The sequence below is a fragment of the Pogona vitticeps genome, chromosome 9 (genome assembly GCF_051106095.1).
Source record: "Pogona vitticeps strain Pit_001003342236 chromosome 9, PviZW2.1, whole genome shotgun sequence".
Classification (NCBI taxonomy): domain Eukaryota; kingdom Metazoa; phylum Chordata; class Lepidosauria; order Squamata; family Agamidae; genus Pogona; species Pogona vitticeps.
This window is the reverse complement of record NC_135791.1, coordinates 8611511-8631641: the sequence shown is the minus strand read 5'-3', so window position 1 is coordinate 8631641 and position 20131 is coordinate 8611511. Positions and strand designations below refer to the sequence as shown.

The window sequence follows — 20131 nt, the reverse complement described above, 5'->3', positions numbered from 1 at the left end:
ATAATAGGTGTCTGAATTACGCCAGCCAATTGTGTGAATATCCAAGTAATGAGAAATGACTGGTCAAAGACTGGGCGAGGGGTTAGAAGTCTTATTGGACAGTCATGGTCCACAAACCAATTCTGCTTGGATTAATGGAGGTATGAGATGTAAATATACACATCAAGGCTAGTGAGTCCTGTGAAGGAGATGGGCCTCCATAGAGAGGATTCACTGACCACTCAGCCACACTACCCTTGCTTAATTGGGCGTGGGTGCTTGCCAGGTGGGTTCAGTGGACTAGTGGCCAGGAAAAGCTTCTCCCAACTTCTCCCACTTCTCCCAACACTCTTGAGCCCACTTGCTCCTCTGGTGTTCCAGGGAGGGGAAAAAAACATTTTTGGTTCTTGTTGCAAGGCAGAAAATATTTTTTTAAAACACACACACAAATAACACATAATCACCAACTTGTTGGTTTATATGAGTTAAAACACAGCTTTTAATTTTTATTAAATGTATTTTTGAAAGACATATACACTTAAAAGTACATTTTGAGCTTCTAAAAGAACAATAACAATGTGAAGTAGTTCCATGGTGAAAGAAAAACAAAACTCATTCAGAGACTTAGGCAGTTCAGATTAGAACCCACAGAAAAATAACAACAGCTGACTAACTTAATCTATACTTACTAAGTAGGATGGTTCCAGTGCACACACAGAGTTCAACAGAATAACAGATCACATATTGAACGATGAAGCAAATCATAAACTGCTTGAATCTGTTTGCTTACCTTCTATCCCATCATCCCCTCTCTGGATGGCTCAACACTTTCAACCAACCAGCTACCATATTTTTCTGTGTATAAGACACCCCCATGTATAAGATGCCCCCCCGCTTTTCTAACCCAAAAGTAAGAAATCTAAGTGGGACTTAGCAAGTGTAGGGGGAAAGAGATCAAAGCCCTGCAGGATCACTTTGATCCCTGCTTTCCCTTCCACTTGTTTTTGTTTTCTCCTCAGCTTACTTCCATGTATAAGATGACCCTCAATTTTTATTCTAAAGATTTTAGACAAAAGTATAGTCTTATACGCTGAAAAATATGGTAATTGGCAACTTCTGCAAGAGTAACTCATCAGATTGCACAGCTGTCACTAATTTGGGTACCGTGAGAATCCAAGGAAAATATAACATTCCAAGATTACAGAAAACATTTTTGCACAGGCAGTACTAGGTTTGTTAACTAGAAGGTATCTCCTTCCTCCCCTTCCAACTCATCTACAGCTACCAAGTACAGGCTTTCACAGATATGAGGGAATGAGTTAACCCTCTCCATGCTGGTTTCTTCAGAAGCCCTGTTGGTGGACTTTGTCTGTTCCCAGTAGTAAACAACCTACAGATGTCCAGATAGTGTCAGAGCGAATTCCAGAGTTAATGACCAGCGATTACAGGAGTTGTACCCAGTGACCTCTGTTAAGACCGAACCCTGCCTTATCCCAAATTATTTGCTTACCTGGTTTTGTCTTGCCGCTCCCTCTGCTGGGGTTTTTGATTGGCAATGGTGGTGGGGTCTTTTTGCCATTTGAGCTGTGCTGACCAGGCTGCAGGGGGACTAGGATAGTCTCATAGGTCTCATTGCTGATGTCCATGCCTGTGCAGCTCCACCTGTTTGGAGGGAACAGGGCAGGCTGGGCTGTAGTTGGAGATGATGTGGATCTGAAAGACTGCTGCAGCAGACTCACCTATCAGGAGAAGGAACAAATCCATATTTTTTGCCAGACTTGGACTGCACCTCCCTGAAGCCAGCATAGCCTTACATCTGCTGTTTTCATTTGACACAGATTCGGTGCTTCAACCTTATACCATCCGAACCATTCTCAAAGGACCAAGTCAATGGTCAAAGTGCCTCTCCGTGGGTCAACAGTCTCTGAAACTGCCTGGAAAAGTTACTTTGTTGGACTACAGCTCCTTGAATCCTCAGCCCAGCATGGCCAGTGCCCAACCTGGCAGGAGGCATTCTGTAGTACAATGAAATATTAGGGTGAAGCACTGTCTTAAGACTTGTAACTTGTAACTTCCTACTTGTCTTCTGGCTTGACGCTGCAACAAGACAGCAGCAGGAGGACGGAGCTCCGTCCCCTGGGCTGAATTCTGACCTGTTTGGGACCCCCCAGAGGGTTAAAATCACCCCAAAGAGGTGGTGAAATGAGGGAGAAGCCTGTTGCTCACGGGGGGAATGGTGGCTACCCACGTTTGATCTGGGAAACTCTCCAAACAACCAGCAGGCAGAAACAAGCAGCTGAACTAGCTTGCTTGCAAGTTGTTGGCCACCAGCAATGGAGAAGCGATAAATCAACCTAATTAACATTGTGTTACCACCGGGTGAGAAACATTTTTAAACTGTATTGCTTTACTATCCCTGGACGAGACAATCTCAATGGCAGAAATAGCATCTTCTATCCTCCACCGCTGATTGAGCAGCACTGAATCTGGAGAAAGGAGGAGATGCAGGGAAACACAAGGAAAATAAATTGATGGAACTGGACTGATTTCTTTAAGCATCTGGACAACTTTCACTTGGAATGCAAATATTTGACATCTGGGACATAATGTCACAACAAGGACAATTTTGGGGTGAAACAAAATCTACCCTTCAAGTAATTTTAGAAATAGTGAGATCCAACAACAAAGAAGTGGAATTATTCATGAAGCAGTTGAAGAAGAAATATAGTCAACAGGAGACAGGGAATAATGAACAAGGAAATGAGAGGGTGGTGGATGATGTATGCCAATCAAAAGAGGGGCTGGAGGAAATTAGAGGAGGAAACCTAGGAGATTTAATTCTAACCCTGGAGCCGAGGAGAGTGTGCTAAGGGAAGATAAGGGGAGAGAATCAGCAGTTCTAATTAAAAAGAGCCTGGAAGATCTATTGGAGATATGATTGTTAGCCGCCTAGAGTGGTCCTCACCCGACCAGATAGGCGGGATATAAATAAATAAATAAATAAATAAATAAATAAATAAAGAAAGAAAGAAAGAAAGAAAGAAAGAAAGAAAGAAAGAAATAAATAAATAAATAAATAAATAAATAAATAAATAAATAGATCAAATGTATAAAATATTCTCAGGTGACACAAGGCACGGCAGAATCTTTACAGAGATAGAAACAAGAATTAGGAAAAGACAAATAAGAGGAGTTACTTAGAAATATAAAAAAGGAAAAGAATATTAAGGTGGCCTGCAACGTTGAAAGCAGGTACAGTATATATCTAACTTCTGGAATTGTAAGGGGGCATATCCTATATATTAGAAAAGGGAATTAAACTGAAATAAGCGATCACTAATCAGGGTAAAGACATAACATGGTGGTTCTTAAGGAAAATTGAAGCTAGATATAAGGATGAAGTAAAACAAATAGTACTTAATGAACATACATTAGATATGATATTGATATAGACATGATAGAAAATGTGGAGATAGAAATGGCTAAACAATTATATAAAGAAAATCTGTATAAAATGCTTTAGATAACATATATTATGTGTTAGGAACCTATTCAGTTATTACTGGTATAAAATACAAAGTTTGTTGATTAAATCACCTTAAAATTATATAAATTTGGAACCGGCATTACTTTTATTAGATACGTTATTAGAGGATTTTGAGAACATTGTATACTATGAGAGCAATGTTATGATAATAGCCAATATTGTATGCTAAAATACACACATGAATGGTGTCAACGTTTTAAAAAAATGTATAGATTTTGAAGGGACAACTAAGAAGACACCAAGACACAAAAAACAAATAACTATAAGCAACCCATGTAACACGATGTTTAGTAAGCACGAATTGAATGTAGATAGATTGAAAAACTAATAATTTTTTTAAAGGACGTAACTTGTTTTGGATCACATTGGCTAGACCCTAGAAACCGCACCCCCCAAAACAACCCTCCAAGCTGTGGTGCAAAACTACGATGCAAACGCACAGAGAGCGCCCACCTTCTCATCCAATTCATCTTCACTGTCATAAGAAAACTCCTGAGAGGCTTCCCAGTTGAAGTCCACGTGGATCTGTGAAGCCAATCTCCCTGCCTGGGCTTGTTCCAGCTGCAATAAGAACAAAACAACAGAAAGAAGACTCCTATTGTCAGTTCATCATGTACAAGGCCTTGTTCAAATAAGGTAGAACCTACCCACCCCTCCACTGGATCAGCACCCACAGATTCACTTGTTTAAATAAAAAACCCACAGGAATATGTATTCCCATGGTGTATTTACCAGAACTAGCCACTAGAGGAAGCCAGAGATGAATAAAAAACCCACAGAAATATGTACAGTGGTGCCCCGCTTAACGCTTACCCCGCTTGACGATGAATCTGCTTCACGATGAAGTTTTTGCGATCACTTTTGCGATTGCAAAACGATGTTTGAACGGGGTTTTTTTGCTTTGCGATGATCAGTTCCCTACTTTGGGAACAGATTCTGCGCATTACGACAATCAAAAACAGCTGATCGTCAGGTTTCAAAATGGCCGCCGGGTGTACAAAACAGCTCCCCACTGCATTTAGGAAGGCTTTTTCGCAAGACAGGGAGCAGAAAATGGCCAGCCTATGGAGGATCTTTGCTGGACGGTGAGTTATTCAGCCCATTGGAATGCACTGAATGGGTTTTCAATGCATTTCAATGGGATTTTTTATTTCGCTTGATGAGGATATTGCTTAGCGATTTTGCTGGAATGGATTATCCTCGTCAAGCAAGGCACCACTGTATTCCCATGGTGTATTTACCAGAACTAGTCACTAGAAGAAGCCAGAGATGACGCTATGTATAGCATTCAGTACTTTTGCATTTTTCAACAGAATCCACACGTTAGCATGCAGATACAAGAACTGTTGTTCAGCAATTGTTTCTTACTTAGGCACCATTTGAATCCAAATCAACATGTCAAGGATTGGACTGTAGCATCCACTTTGCACTCTATCCATGGCAATATATCTTGTCACTATATCTTGTCACTGCGACCCTTTGAATGTTTATTTGACTATGGACAATTCCGTTAAAAATGGGCACAGAATGACACTATAACAAACATAACAGATCAGAGCCATGCCATTTCAAATTTTGGCAGCATCGCTAATGATTAACTTAAGCTCCACTGATTTCAATGAGTTGGCTCTAAGTATTGCTATCGCATGTCTGCCCTTATTCATTTATTGGACATCTGTCCCGTCCTTAAGCCAGAAAACATGTCTCCCCACTGCCACCCCCTGAACAATCCTCAAAGGTAGGCTTCGTTTCTTTGGATTTTGCCTGATTTGAACACAGGTCTCCCTGTTCCTAGCCTGCTAATGAAGAATCCATCATCCATACCTACCAGGTCTTCACATTCAGCATGCTTGTACTTTCTTGCCACGTCCAGCGGTGTTTCACCTGCTGCGTTTACTGGACCAGGAAAAAGACAACAAAGCAAATAAGAATTAAGGATCCAGACATACATTTTTTAAAATTTTCCTGCGTGCTTCAGTATAGTGTAACTGATGATCCTTTTTAGCATTTATGAATAAAGTGTATGCACAAACATCTGTTCTTTCAAGACACAATAAACTTTGTACAAAGGTTGCCATTACAGTTCTGATTGCAGAGTGAACTGGTATTTTATCAATTTCCAGTAGCATTTGTTCACTGTTTTTTATTATTTATATGAAATAATGCATTTTGTTAAAATGGAAATCTTTTTGCCTGATATAGCAATTTTAAAAGTTTCTATCCCACCTCAATGCTTCCCCATAAAAGTCCATTCAGACATTTTGGGGCCACCAGAAAGAAGGATCTGCACTTGGTAGAATAGTTCAGCAAGAAAAGATCTCATTAAGTACTGGTAGGGAGTAAAGTTCATGCCACAGAACATGCTCATGATCTCCATGCCCCTTTAACTTGCACTAGGCACTCTGAAGATGCCACTAAGCTTCCTTCCTTGACACCCAGCTACAAGGGGAGATTACCTGCATGTATAGAGGCCTTCCCTTTCAGTAGCAATTTGATACAGTTCAGCTGATTGTACTGGGCTGCATAGTGTAGTGCTGTGTTTCCTTCTGGTGTGGGCTTATCCAGATTGCCCCTGCATACAAAGATAAAAATCCAACATTTGTTTTAAGAATTTTTTTTTAAGAAAAATGTTCTCATGGTTGTATGAGATTAGTCTCCAAACTTCGTCACACAAATGTTCTCCCTTAATTCTTTTCCGTCACCTGTCCCCTGCTCTTACAACATGACCGGGAAATCTTTGGTTCTCCAGATGTGGTCAAAGATATTTTTATCTTTTCCCCCATCTTGAACAATATTACTATTGTTGTTCTCTAATTTATTATATCGCTTTTATGCCATTTTTTATTGTTAGCCGCCCAGAGTAGACTTGGGTCTAGATGGGTGGGGTATAAATTTAATAGATAGAGAGATAGAGAGATAGAGAGACAGAGAGAGAGACAGAGAGACAGAGAGACAGAGAGACAGAGAGACAGATAGATAGATAGATAGATAGATAGATAGATAGATAGATAGATAGATAGATAGATAGATAGATAGATAGATAGATAGATAGATAGATAGATAGATAGATAGATAGATAGATAGATAGATAGATAGATAGATAGATAGATAGATAGATAGATAGATAGATAGATAGATAGATAGATAGATAGATAGATTGCCAGAAACTCTAGCCCACCTGGTTAGTAAGTGAGATGTGACAGGAGCTATAATCAATCAACAATACCAAAGGAACATTCTGAATACATTCTAGGTCCCAAGTAAGAACTTAATAATGTTTCAAGGTATCATCACAACCCAACAGGAACACTGTTGTCCAGGGTTCTGGACAGAGATGGGCACAAATAGCTGGTTTGCTGGTTTACACCGGTTCGTTTATTAGCTGAACAAGTGCGTGGCACTTCCCAGCCCTGCCTCCTTCAATGGGTGCTCATCTGTAGCCAGAACGAACCAGCACGAACCGACGAACCAGCAGTCTGTGCCCATCTCTGGGCAATAATTTCCCCCAAGCAGAATATTCTATTTCTCCAACCTCCCCCTCCTGCTTCTTCATGGCCACTCACACATTCAGCCTTCACTGGGCTATTTGTGGGGGAGTGTGGTGATGGTGGACTTGCCCCCAAAATATTCCCTTGTAGGTACTGATTGCAATTTCAGAGTGCCCCAAAGCACTTCTTGTTTCTCAGCATCCTATCTTGGCTTTATCTCCAGCTGCACCCACTTGAGTTTGCTACAAGATGAGAGTCACATGCGCAGAATCTTGGCTTTCCCAATGCCTGGCATGTGAGCATATAAAAACACACTGATCTGCCAACACCTCATCAGTGTTCCCTCCAAGTAGAGGTTTACCCATTCTGAATGACGAAGTCCACAAGTGGCAGGGAGCTCTTGCTGGCATAGCGAACAGCGAGATGCAGAGCCCGTTCACCTTGTTCCTACCAATGGCAAAACAGAGAAGGAATACGTCACAAACCTTTCAAAATTCAAAAGAGAAATCGCATTTGGCAAAGCGATTTGGTGGCGCTGCGGGCTAAACCACAGAAGCCTGTGCTGCAGGGTCAGAAGACCAAGCAGTCATAAGATCGAATCCACACGACAGAGTGAGCTCCCGTCACTTGTCCCAGCTCCCGCCAACCTAGCGGTTCAAAAGCATGCAAATGCAAGTAGATCAATAGGGACCACCTCGGTGGGAAGGTAACAGCGTTCCGTGTCTAAGTCGCACTGGCCATGTGACCTCGGAAGATTGTCTTCGGACAAAACGCTGGCTCTATGGCTTGGAAATGGGGATGAGCACCGCCCCCTGGAGTTGAACACGACTGGACAAAAATTGTCAAGGGGAACCTTTACCTTTACCTTCCATGCTGAAGTTGCACTTACGTTTCTGATCGACAAAGGATCAGTAATGACCTGCAAGGAGGTGCTGTGCAAACTATAATTATGAAAGGGGTGCCTGATGCTTAGAATATTTGTCACTTAACTTTCAAACGTAGTAACGATCAAGGCAGGACACAACAATTAAAATGTCAAAATGTGATCCAAAACATGAAAAGTCGGAGAGTCAGCAGAATGGTACAGGAAGCTATAGGAGAAAAGGGAGCTGACCTCCTTCTTCACAGGCAAGCAGAGTCAGATCTAAGCTTCATCATCCTTAAAGCAAATCTGCCACAATGCAATTCAGTCCTTAATGGGAAGGGGGGGACAATATCAATTCCCCCCCTCTGAATGGACATCAGTTTGGTGGACCTACCACCAGCTTTTCTGAACTTGGAAAGGATGGAGATGATGATGATAATCTTGGAACTGCTGAGCTAGAAGGGAGCCTATGGATCATCGCGTTCAGCCCTTGTCAAGGGAACCACAGTGGGGAACTGAACCGCCAACCTCTGACTCCACAACCAGATGCCTAAACCACTGAGCTATCCAGTCATCCTTATTTAAGCAATTACCCTACAGTAGCTTATATAGACAGCATCTTAAAAAGCAGAGACATAACCATGCCGACAAAGGTCTGTATAGTCAAAGCTATTGTTTTTCCAGTAGCGATGTACGGAAGCGAGAGCTGGACTATAAAGAAGGCTGACCACCGAAGAATTGGTGCTTTTGAATTGTGGTGCTGGACTGCAAAGAGAACAAACTTATCCGTTCTGAAGGAAGTCAACCCTGAGTGCTCACTGGAAGGACAGATCCTGAAGCTGAGGCTCCAATACTTTGACCATCTCATGAGAAGAGAAGACTCCTTGGAAAAGACCCTGATGTTGGGAAAGTGTGAAGGCAAGAGGAGAAGGGGACGACAGAGGATGAGATGGTTGGACAGTGTCACTGAAGCTACCAACATGAAGTTGATCGAACTCCAGGAGGCAGTGGAAGATAGGAGGGCCTGGCATGCTCTGGTCCATGGGGTCACGAAGAGTTGGACACGACCTAACAAATAAACAACAACAACAAGCTTATATACAAGGAATAGAAGTAATCAAATACTTTTAGCCAGGACTTACACCAATTGGTAGCTTCAAAACCCACTTTCTGATATCCATTTGTTGTTGTTGTTGTGTAGTCGTTAAGTCATGTCCGACTTTTCATGACCCCGTGGACCAGAGCACACCAGGCACTCCTGTCTTCCACTGCCTCCTGGAGTTAAGTGAAAACTCTGATATCCATACCACTTTGAAATCCAAGCCTGACTTTTTTCACAAAGCTACACTCCAAACAGAGACTTGGAACAGCATAACTTGAGTCTACTGCAATTAAATTTGAAGTCTTATTCACATGTTAGGCCCCCTGGCAACTGTGAACAGAGTAGGGGTGCCTCGTTCCGCTCTCTTCCCATCATCATGTTGTTCACAGTTACAGGGATGGCCCTGAAGAGGGAACCAGTCCTGCTTACATGTAGCAGGAACTTCTCAGGTGAGGGCTAAAATCAAGAAAATCATGATGGCAGAGAAATGGGGCAAGGCTCTCTCTACTAAGTAAGTTCTCAGCACCTGGCTGAATGACTACTAAATAGAGATTAAGTGCGACTGATGTACCCATGGGCATCAGTCCTTAATGATGTTCAAACCTGAGAGTTAGATCAAGATAGAGTTACACTTGAAGTAGAACAAACAAGTTAGGACTAACTTTATTTTGGCCACTGAACTCTTTATTGTGAGCCATATGAGCCTAAATCAAAAGGACTCCAAGTGACTAGGTGTTATGTGGTCCCATTTTCCTGCCTTTTCAGCATACTTGAGCAAATTAAGTAAATACAGATGTCTGTTGGGGTCACCAGCTTCTCCAGCCACTGCTGGAGAAATCCTAACCTTCCTCTTAGGTCAGTGTTTCCCCAGGCAAGGGCCATAGCTACACCTGGAGAACCTGTGTCAACCACAGCATTCCTTGACCGTGCAAGAGTTCAAAATATGACACATGGACACTATAATAAGGAAGGATTGTGCAGCGGCAGGCAAGGAGAAAGACTGTGGGCTCGAAAGAGAGAAAGTAGACAACTAGGTATGGCCAACGGCACTTCTCGGGGCGATAGCAATTTTCACACTCCTGCTCTCTCTATCCCGTTTTCTGGCACTTACCTGACCATCTGGACTGATCAGAGGTTTGGACAGATCGTGACCCTCTGCAAAAGCCTGAAGCAGGGCCAAGAGATCTCTGTTCTGGATAGCTTCCCAGAGATAGCATGGCTCATCCCTGCCGGCTCTATGAACATATTTGCGCTCCATGTACTTGGCCATTATGAATTCCTTCCGAGCATTCCTGCCCAAGAGAAGAGAGCGAGTCCTTTTAAAAAAAAACTGGACTTGTTGATCTCAGGGGAGTACCAAAGTATCAAGAAGAGCCATATTTCTTGAGAATAACAATCCATTTACTCCTGCACCCTGTTCCCTCGTCTACATTTCAAAACAGCAATCCATAAGGCTACTACTTAGGGTTAAAGTGGATCAGCACACGTAGTGACAGGATTCACGATCACTGAATTTCAGCAGCATGCATGGCAGAACCAGACTTATGCATTGTTTCAACTACAGAAATCCAGTCTTTCCTGGAACAAAATTTAGATTTAAAGGGGGTAAAAAACAGCCCCTAATACAGAGCATACACATAGAGCTAATACGCTAGAGGAACAGAGGTTTAGAAAAATCTCCTTTTTTTGGACAATAATGTCCAGAATCTCTCACACTGTTGGGGGACTCTGAACATTGTATCCCATATAATGACTTTTTCTAAGCTCTGCAGAGGAATATATTGAGTTTCTTTGTCATTTGGGAGATCTAGCTCAGCTTTTGGCAAGTCTTATCCTTTGTACAGGAGGCCAACAGGTAGTCGCGTTGGACTGCAACTTCTTTCATCTCAAACCACAGGCGATGCTGGTTAAGAAGGATAGGATTTGCATTCCAACAACATCAGAAGGGCCATCATCTGTGCCCTGCCTGTGCTCTGTAGACCAAACGGCATCTCCTGATAATACCAGTTCACCTTCTCCTTGTTCCAGACTAAGCAGATGGAGCTTCATACCCTCCCTGGTAGCCATAAACTCCAGCTTCTACTTACATATCGCTGCTGGAGGTGGGCTTTGGACTGTCTTGTGTTGGCAAGGTTGCCTCCATTACTTCGTTAAATTTGGTGTTTCCTATGCTGACTGCCAGCTAGAAAGCAAGAAAAGGAAACGGTCACCATTAAAAGTATAGCAATAGTAGCCCCCCACCAAGGGAACCCCCCTTGCCCCACATGCATCAAGGAGGATGTTTCCAATGCAGATCCCTAGCCCCAGCAAGTTGCCCCCACCATGCCCAGTTAAAAAGATGCCTATGAATGGTGCCGTTTGCCATGAACAGCCATCCAACTAGCTAACAAACCAACCATGGGCAGGATGCGGAAGCAGGTGAGGGTGCTTTTGCCTCTGGCAAACAAAGGAGTAGAGTTAACTCTTGGTCTCAGAGTTACTTCTACACTAACCACGATAGTCCATGCAGTTGAGTGTGACAACTTTGGCAGGAAGGAGAATAACATTTATTGTAGAATTTCCTCCTACAAACCATTAAACCAATGACTATTGATGCAACTAAATGCTCCTAGCATCTTCTGTCTTGCAAGCCCAACTTGAGTGGCAAGTCAAGGGGGGAAAATGGCAATCCAGAATGGGAAAGAGGAGCCTTCTAGATAGTTTTTGGGCAGATACAAGATGTTGGCACCCATGATTAAAGCTTCAAATGGTTTGGAACCAGAAGTTCCATAGGACCTCGTATTCGACAGAAATTTCCCTGGATATTTAAACCAAAGCTGGCCTAATCCGCTTTGCTGCTGGAGGTCAAGAACAGTGCAGTGTTCCCTCCTTGCTCCTTATATAGACGTCAACCGGCCAACCTTACTTTTATATTGGTGATATGATGTTGACCTTTAGCCCCTCAGAGAAGGCAGGCCTGTTTCACTGGACAGGCTGCGTGGCACTCGTACGTCTGACTTCCAAGTGAAGGGAAACTGCCAGGGGGCTTCTGGGGAGCAGCTGGGTGGTGCGCATGTGCTACCGGTAGCCTCCAACACTTATTGCCTGAGGTTGCTCTCCACCCTCTCCCTGCAGTAAGGCTGCCCCTGATCTGTCTATCTATCTAGGCTAGCGGTAAATCCATCAATGCTTTATTTGTGCTGTTTGGCTTCCTCCATTTGCACCAAAAGCCTTTGGGAAGCAAAGAAATTTAATAATACAGCAGAGGAAGCAACCTTGGCACTGATATAAAAGAGAGAAAGTGACGGAAAAAAAGAAAGAAAAGAAAATAGGAAAGAGCCATTCCCTCCCGTGACATTTTTAGCACTTACCAGGAGTTCAGATGTGCTGAGAACATCCAATGTCAGGGACTGGATGCGGGAGTAGTGAACCCCCAGCTCACGGTGGATGCCTGAACACTCAATACACGTCAGGATGCCAAGGTTGGTCGATAGCCAAGTGGGGTCTACAAGAGAGGAGCTGAGTACAGAGAGGTGCTGCGCAAACCTGACATCTCCTTCCCTCCACTTGACTCATCAATTGCCTGACATTTCTATTTTTTTTCTGGCGGTTCCCAGTGTGGCGTAGTGGGCGCAGGTGCGTGCGCGCATGTGCAAAGCAGCTTTGGGGGGGAGTGCGGGAGAGGGTGGGGCTTTGCAGCCCAGTCTGGCTCAGGCCATGGACCGGTCCCGGGCCCCGGATCGGGGGCTGGGGACCTCTGCGCTAGAGGATGATGCATTTGTCCCTGTAGCAATACCTCCTGGTAGGGCCCAACCCTCCTCAACCTACCTTGAGCGCCACAGTCACAGCACTGCCTGTTGCCTGGCATGTTCTTCACCTCGCCAATAATTAGCCTGGTGAGTTCCTGTAGCCCACTGTCAGCCACGCCTCCCGCCGAAGGCACAGAGCCTCCCAAGTCCCCTTTGAAAGCATTGCTGAGAGCTTCATCCTTGCTGTTTTGAAGCACCGACACCCACCTGATCAATGGGAGAGAAGACCAATCAGAGACCTATGCCGATACAGCCGTGCAATGTTGAAGCACAGACGTTCATCCTGACAGCTTCCCTGGACACGTCTCTAAGAACAGCCTCAAACCTTTCCTTAGGGAGCTGGATCCATCCATGCCTATGGTCCCCATCTAACAGTTCTCATCTCTTTCCAGAGCAGAACATTCGCACCGCTCATGGGCTGTGGTCAAGACCAAGCTGGTCCGTTCTAACACTGGGAGAGCGCAGAACGGTAATATGTTTGTTGGAAAATCTGTTCCAACAGCTACGGCAGCGAGGCTGAAGATGGGAGCCTGCTGGCGTCATCGAGTCCCGTTGTCATCCCCGCTGATCAAAGCGCGCCTGCTCTTTGCTGCAGTGAATCCTCCCTCCATGACAGCACTGGGAAGGGAGAATCACAGGGCAATGGAATGAATGAGGGTTTTATGCCGACTCAAATCTCAGAGCTTCGAGACTTTATGTTTCTGGAGTACAGCACCTGACTGTACAGCTAGGCTGGCTCTTGAGATTCCATGACATGCAGTCCATGTCAAAAGACTGGGGTAGAGATGGGAAAGAACTGCAGTTTGTGGGTTCATGCTGGTTCATTTCTTGTCTGAACTGGTGCTCAGTGCTTCACAGACCCACCATCTCCAGTGGGCAGCACCTTGGCTTCCCTGCCCCACTTCCTCCAGATGCTGCCTCTGAGTGGCCACCCCTCAGAGGAGGTGGGGCTGGGAAGCGCCAAACACTTGTTCACATGAAAGATGAACTGGCACAAACTGCCAAATCATCCACCGTGAGAACTGAAACTTCAAGGCCGGACCTTTCTTTTTGGGCAAGAACGTGCAGAAACCCCCTGCATCGTGACTGTGGGCCATGCTAGCTGAGGAGCTGTATTCTAAAAAAATAATTATCAACTCTAAAACAGCGAAGATATGGTCAAGAACTTACACAATACACTCTCGCTCATCCTCTGCTTGGAAGTGGTACGTTCGGTTGTCTACAAAGAGAAGGGATTTGGAGAGTTGAAAGAAACATGTACCTTTAAAAATATATATCTAAATCTGTTGTTTTATGTTAAAGTGTGCTGCTTATATATATCTCCATGGCGTTTAAAGCACTCTCTGGGCAGTTTACAATTTAATTATGCAGGCTACCCTCCCACCCAACCCCAGCAAGCTAGGTATTCAATTTACTGACCTCAGAAGGAGGGAAGGCTGAGGGAACCTTGAGCTGGCTACCTGGGATTGAACCCCGGGTTACAAGCAGATTTTTGGATGCAGTACTGCACTGCACCACAAAAGTTTTTAGAATTTAAAAGAAGAAGTATGGGAAATGTGCTTATTCATCTAATTTATGTATTATGCTTGAGCCATTGGGTGTGGGTTACAGAGCATTTTAACTTCCTTCCATCACTGCCACCATTCTCAAAGTCACAGGCCAGCAAACCGCTACAGTTCCTACTGGCCCAGGTGACCGTTCTGATGTTTTAGCCCTTCCCAGCCAGGGCAATAGCGGTCAGGGATTATGGGAGTTTGGTCTGAGACATTTGGAGGGAGTCAAGTTGCCTTGCCTTGCTTTAAGACCTCACTGTGATTTTGCTACAGCTTGTCCTGTCCCCCCTTCTTGCTACTCCACCAATTTCAACCAAGACTAGTCAAAGCCACCATGCCGATACTAGATGAGGACGACCAGACTGAAACTCACTCCAGTCAAGACTGAGGTGCTCATAGTCAATTGAAAGGCAGATGAAGAAATAAGGATCAGCCCGTGTTGGATTGGGTTATGCTTCCCCTGAACACTCAGGCTTACAGCTTAGATGGACTCATCCTTAAGCTTGGATGCTCAACTCTCTGCAGTGACCAGGAATACATTTGCACAGTTACAGCCGGTTCTCCAGCAGAGTCTGTTCCTTGAGACATCTGATACACACGAACTTGTCACATCAAGCTCGCATGATGGTAATATGCTCCCTATGGGGCCGTCTTAGAAGATGATTTGGAAACTTCAGCTGGTTCAACATGCTTCAGCCTAGATGCTGACTGGAGCTGGTTATGGGAAGGATATAATTCCCCTGTTACAACAGGCTGCTGGTCTGTTTCAAAGCCCAGTTCAAAGTGATGGTTATGACCTATAAAGCCATCTACTGGTTGGGTCTAGAGATCTGTATGAAACTTCTCAGGTCCTAAGATTTTTAGGAAGGGCCCTTCTTTCCGTTCCACTGCCTACACAGGCAGGTTTGGCGGAAACCTGAGAAGGTTTCTCTCTGGTTGATCCCAGATGTGAAATGCCCTCCTCTATGAGGCTAGATTAATCTTTCTTCCTCTTGTCCTTTCAATGATCAGTAAAGACATTTTTTTAAAAACACAGTTTTAATGTTGGTTGGACAGTGTCACCAAAGCGACCAACGTGACTTTGACCCAACTCCGGGAGGCAGTGGATGACAGGACGGCCTGTCGTGCTCTGGTCCATGGGGTCACGAAGAGTCGGATGCGACAACGACTAAACAACAACACATTCTTTTAGCATCTTCAGATGTTTAATTTTACACTATTGGATGTTTGTTTTAATTGAATAATATATTGTGCTTTTAACCTTACTCTTATTTTAATGACTGAGAGCTGCCTTGAGTCCCTTTAGACATAAGCATAGACACAAAATGAAATTAGATAGAATGAATCAATAAATAAGAATAAAAACTGGGCTGAAACTAACAAAAGATCCAGGCATAGCGTAAAGTTTTTTTTTTTTTTAACATACGTGTTACGAGATCAAAGGACTTTTTATCTTCTGGATGAGGCCTCACTTGGCAGGTCAACAAATTTAACTTTACAGGAGGTCGGTTTATCTGTGGAGGGAGGAAAATTGGAGCGACAGATTAGCATACCTGCCAGGTGGCTCTGTTTACTAAGTAACAGCGGGTTGATAAATTAACCTATTAATTCAGTAACAACATCTGTATGGTGACCATTAATCATATTTTCCCCACAGGCTGCAATAATACAACAATACAATATGAAATAATGCCTATAATGAGATGTCAAAATTAGTGGCTGAATCTAAGCAGAGTTCAGCTTTTCAAAATTGAGAGTGTCTAAATAGTCATAATTCTCCCATTGATTTCAATGGTTCACTTTTGGAGTATTTATTAAAGGTGGTGGTGGATTGGAAGTGGGGATTCAAGAACTCACTTGGGCACCATAATTGCAATGAGACTAAACTTGGCAGAAATGAGAGTAAACACTTCCAACTGAGCATGAAAAATATGCTTAATACTTCTATCCCTCTTCTGGTTCTGTAATTCTGTCTTTTTACAGCACCTTGAACACAAAGAATTTGTATAGTTGTCTACTTACTGGAATTACAGGGAAATCTTCCCTTGCGAACTACCTGTTGTTCCCAAACGGGCAAGGCCTTTCTCCAGAACCCCTGAAGAGTCTCATTTCTCTTAAGACATGCACAGGCCTGTTTAACTGGGAAACGTGCCAGGCCAAGGATAGGTTAAAAACAGTGGCTGTAGCAAAATCGCCTCTGGCTTCAAGTGACTGATTTCCAAGAGGAAATGACGGGAAGAGAGGTCTAAATGACCCCTACCAAAATTACAGAGAAGACATGAATATCCCAGTTAAAGATTCGTGTTGGAGGATAGCCCTTCCGTAGAGATGCCATATAGATTAGATTTAGCCTCTTTTGTTTTTATGCTACAAGGATTGTCTGGAGGTCTGAAAGAGGAAACACCTTACGAGAATGTTCTGCATTCTTGTAAACCAAGTCACCCATCTTCTTCCTATGCATTGGCTCTGGACCATCAGATAAGAACAGCCAAGGGGACAAAGATTAAGATCAGGGCAAGGCAGGACACATAACTAACAAGGGGCCAGATCACGTCAGCCTGGCCAGAAACTATATACATGATGCACAACAGTCGTATTAGTTGTTCTTGTGTGAATCTTCCTGCTGTGTCTTTCTCTCTGCCTGAACCCTGTTCCTGTTGATCACTGCCAAGCTTCATGTTGACTTCATTTTTGAGGTGAAGTCCCTGTTTTAAGCCCCCCCAGACAGAGAATCCTGCTAGCTTCTGTGGTTCTCCTGAATTTGTGGTTTTTAGTCTAGCATCTCTGTTAACATATTCTCTCTTCTGACCCTCACCCATGAATTCCTCCCCACCGTTCCAGCTGGAGTTCCACTGCTCCCCAACTTCAAGACAGTCTAATGAGACTAGAGAGATGCAATATTTTCCACCCCCTTTCCACTCCTTTTTCATTCCTGCTCTGAAACTGAGATACAGGGGGAAACTGACACCATGATGGAGAGCACAAAGTCCTATTTATCATACCGTTTATGATAAATCAGGACAAATCATCTTTTCTTCAGCATTCAGTAAATAAGTCATGAATATTGGGCAAATGCTGGTTGTATGTCTCAGTGATTTCGATCTTTGACTGTGGAGCCTGAGGTTGGGAGTTTGATTCCCCACTGTGCCTCCAGCGAGTAGAGCCAGGCTAGTTGGCCTTGGGCAAGCTGCACAGTCCCAGGGTGTCCCCCCCCCCCAAAAAAAGAAGGGAATGGCAAACCACTTCTGAGCATTCTCTACCTAGAAAACCTTGGAAAGGGTTGTCATTAAGTTGTAACTGACTTGACGACATGTGATAATGATGACTGGGAAAATGGGTCACCATGAGTCAGAAGTGATTTGACATCATGTTAACGACAACACTGGGAAAACGTCTATTGACTATGCTTCTCACACATCATCTGGATATGTTCATCATAGCCACATATGGACATCAGCAAGAAAGGAGTGTGGCTAGTGGGCACGTCAGCATGAGGAGGGAAGCCAGCAGGCACTTCCTCGTGGTCTTCAGGCCAGAGAACACACTCTCAGTGCCAAATTTCACCCCCACCCTGTAAGCCCACTTACTGTGCTGTGTGAGATGGTGAGGTAGCCATACTTGACGCCACATTTTCTCTTCTGCCACACTTTCCGAATCCTAGGAAAGAGAGGCAGCACAAATGCACTTGGTTGGATGGATCATCTCCACTAAAGGATAAAATAGCTCTCCATCAGCCAAAGTATGGTGTAATCCGCCTTGGGACAAAAAGCACCTATCCCCATCGGCTTGTAGCTTTCTTTCTTTTTACAGCATTTACAGTATTTGTAGCTCTTACAGAAGCGGACAAGGTCACCTCAAAGAAAAGCCACATTCTGCTGATTATTACCTAAAATGAATGGCATCAAAGAGGAATATGAAAAAGAAGCAGATTTCAAACCTAGTGGAAGTTTCCACACTTGGTTTCCAAAAAGAATATAAAACACTGAAATGCAGGCTACACAAACTCCCTGCTCCCCCATATCCTGCCACTCTTGCCCACTGAAGGCAGAACACTCAACAAAACTCAAACCATCATGTATTTTTGAATTGGTTCTTATTATATTTGCTTTACTTTATTGTACACTGCTCAAAGTAGCAGTTTGCTAAATGGGTGGTGTAAGAATTGGATGGATGGATGGATGGATGGATGGATGGATGGATGGATGGATGGATGGATGGATGGATGGATGGATGGATGGATGGATGGATGGATGGATGGATGGATGGATGATGCTCAGTGGACAGGGCAAGTGCCAAATTTGCCTGTGTGAAACACCAGCCCTAAACACTGCTGAATTGTTCTAGTGAATCAGTGCTTAGAACAAGAGGCATGGCTTTCTATGAGGAATTGTCACCTTAACCACCCTGGTGGAGTAGTCCATTCTGAACTACAGGCTCTCATAATGATAATGCTTTCAATCAGCACCCCAAAAGAAAGAATTTTTTTTTTAAAAAACTGCAGGCCGCTTTTATCAGTCCAACATATGCAAGCTGTATATGTCCACTCTCATCTCCATCGAGACATGAATTTCTGTGAACGTTAATGGCTTTTCTTGCCCGCTCAGAAGGAAGCCATCCCTGAATACTTTCCAGTACACCAGGGATAGCTTCCAGGTGCTAAGAAAACACTTTTTTTCCCTATCAGGAGAACGGCAGAAAAGCTCTGGAAAAAAGCCAAGCTCAGAGCCTGACCGGGGTGGCAGATCCATCTGCTGTGCCTGCGAAACAAGCAGGCTGCATGTTTCGCTCCTGCAAGCCCCAGCTCCAGGATGACCCTGCTTGACCATTACGCAACGAAGACACAGCCGAAAGATTAGGGTCATTCTTACCCATCACTTTTCTTGTGCAGAAAGCCAGACTTCTCAGTTCCATATTGCTTGTTTCCTTGATGCTGATGGATACTGTATCCACTGCCGGAATTCTTCCTATTGAGGTTTTCCTGAATTTGCCAAAACACATACAACACCATGTTCCGCAGTACAGACCCACAAGTCAACGTACCCCATCAGAAGCAGTGCCGTGGGCTTCCCCCTGCCCTGCCCTGTCCTCCTCCAAGAGGACACCCACGGGAGAAGGCAGGACACAGAACCCAGCGTGCCAGCAACAACACTGCAAGCCCAGTCCTCCACACCGCACCACACCGTGATAAGTATCCGCCCCTCGTTTCATCTCTTGCAAGGAGGCTTCATGGAAGACTTACTCCTTTGCTCTCCAGCTGCAGGATGCCTCGGAGAGAATCACGGATCTGGGTGAGCTGCTTCACTTCCTCTTCTTTAGCCTGATGAAGCTGGAAAGACCGGAAACCTCCATGAGAGGCACAGAGGCAAGGCCTCACACAGGACCGGAATCGAAGAACAATCTTAAGAAAAATATTCTGAAGGGTTTGATAGTACAGTGGTGCCTCACTTAACGGGCGCCCCGTTTAACGACAAAATCGCATAGTGATTAACTTTTTGCAATTGCTTTTGTGATCGCTTTGCGATGTTCCCTATGGAATCAGCAATGATTTTTTAACAGCTGATCGGCGGTTCCAAAATGGCCGATGGGTAAAAAAAATGGCCGCCCGCTGTTTTCTGGGACGGATTCTTCGGTTATCGGGCAGCAAAAATGGCTGCCGTATGGAGGATTTTCGCTTAAAGGTGAGTCTGAAGCCCATAGGAATGCATTGAAGGGGTTTCAATGCATTCCTATGGGCTTTTTAATATCGCATAGTGAAGAAATTGCTTTGCAGCGATTTTTGCTGCACTGATTATCATCGCTATGCAAGGCA

General features: G+C 44.1%; 1 protein-coding gene across 1 annotated transcript in view; it reads right to left on the bottom strand.

The window, feature by feature from the left end:
- The window catches only part of ASAP3 (ArfGAP with SH3 domain, ankyrin repeat and PH domain 3), a 56163-nt gene that overhangs the window by 8257 nt on the left and 27775 nt on the right, over positions 1 to 20131 (bottom strand). The window contains exons 9-22 of the mRNA XM_072980261.2: positions 19562 to 19648; positions 19191 to 19300; positions 17910 to 17979; positions 15749 to 15836; positions 13940 to 13988; positions 12789 to 12976; positions 12332 to 12465; positions 11069 to 11163; positions 10093 to 10273; positions 7376 to 7461; positions 5983 to 6098; positions 5355 to 5422; positions 3980 to 4087; positions 1490 to 1718 (exon numbers count right to left, since the gene is read on the bottom strand). Coding sequence (XP_072836362.2) covers positions 1490 to 1718; positions 3980 to 4087; positions 5355 to 5422; positions 5983 to 6098; positions 7376 to 7461; positions 10093 to 10273; positions 11069 to 11163; positions 12332 to 12465; positions 12789 to 12976; positions 13940 to 13988; positions 15749 to 15836; positions 17910 to 17979; positions 19191 to 19300; positions 19562 to 19648 — 1609 coding nt within the window. The remainder of the gene's footprint in view (positions 1 to 1489; positions 1719 to 3979; positions 4088 to 5354; positions 5423 to 5982; positions 6099 to 7375; positions 7462 to 10092; positions 10274 to 11068; positions 11164 to 12331; positions 12466 to 12788; positions 12977 to 13939; positions 13989 to 15748; positions 15837 to 17909; positions 17980 to 19190; positions 19301 to 19561; positions 19649 to 20131) is intronic.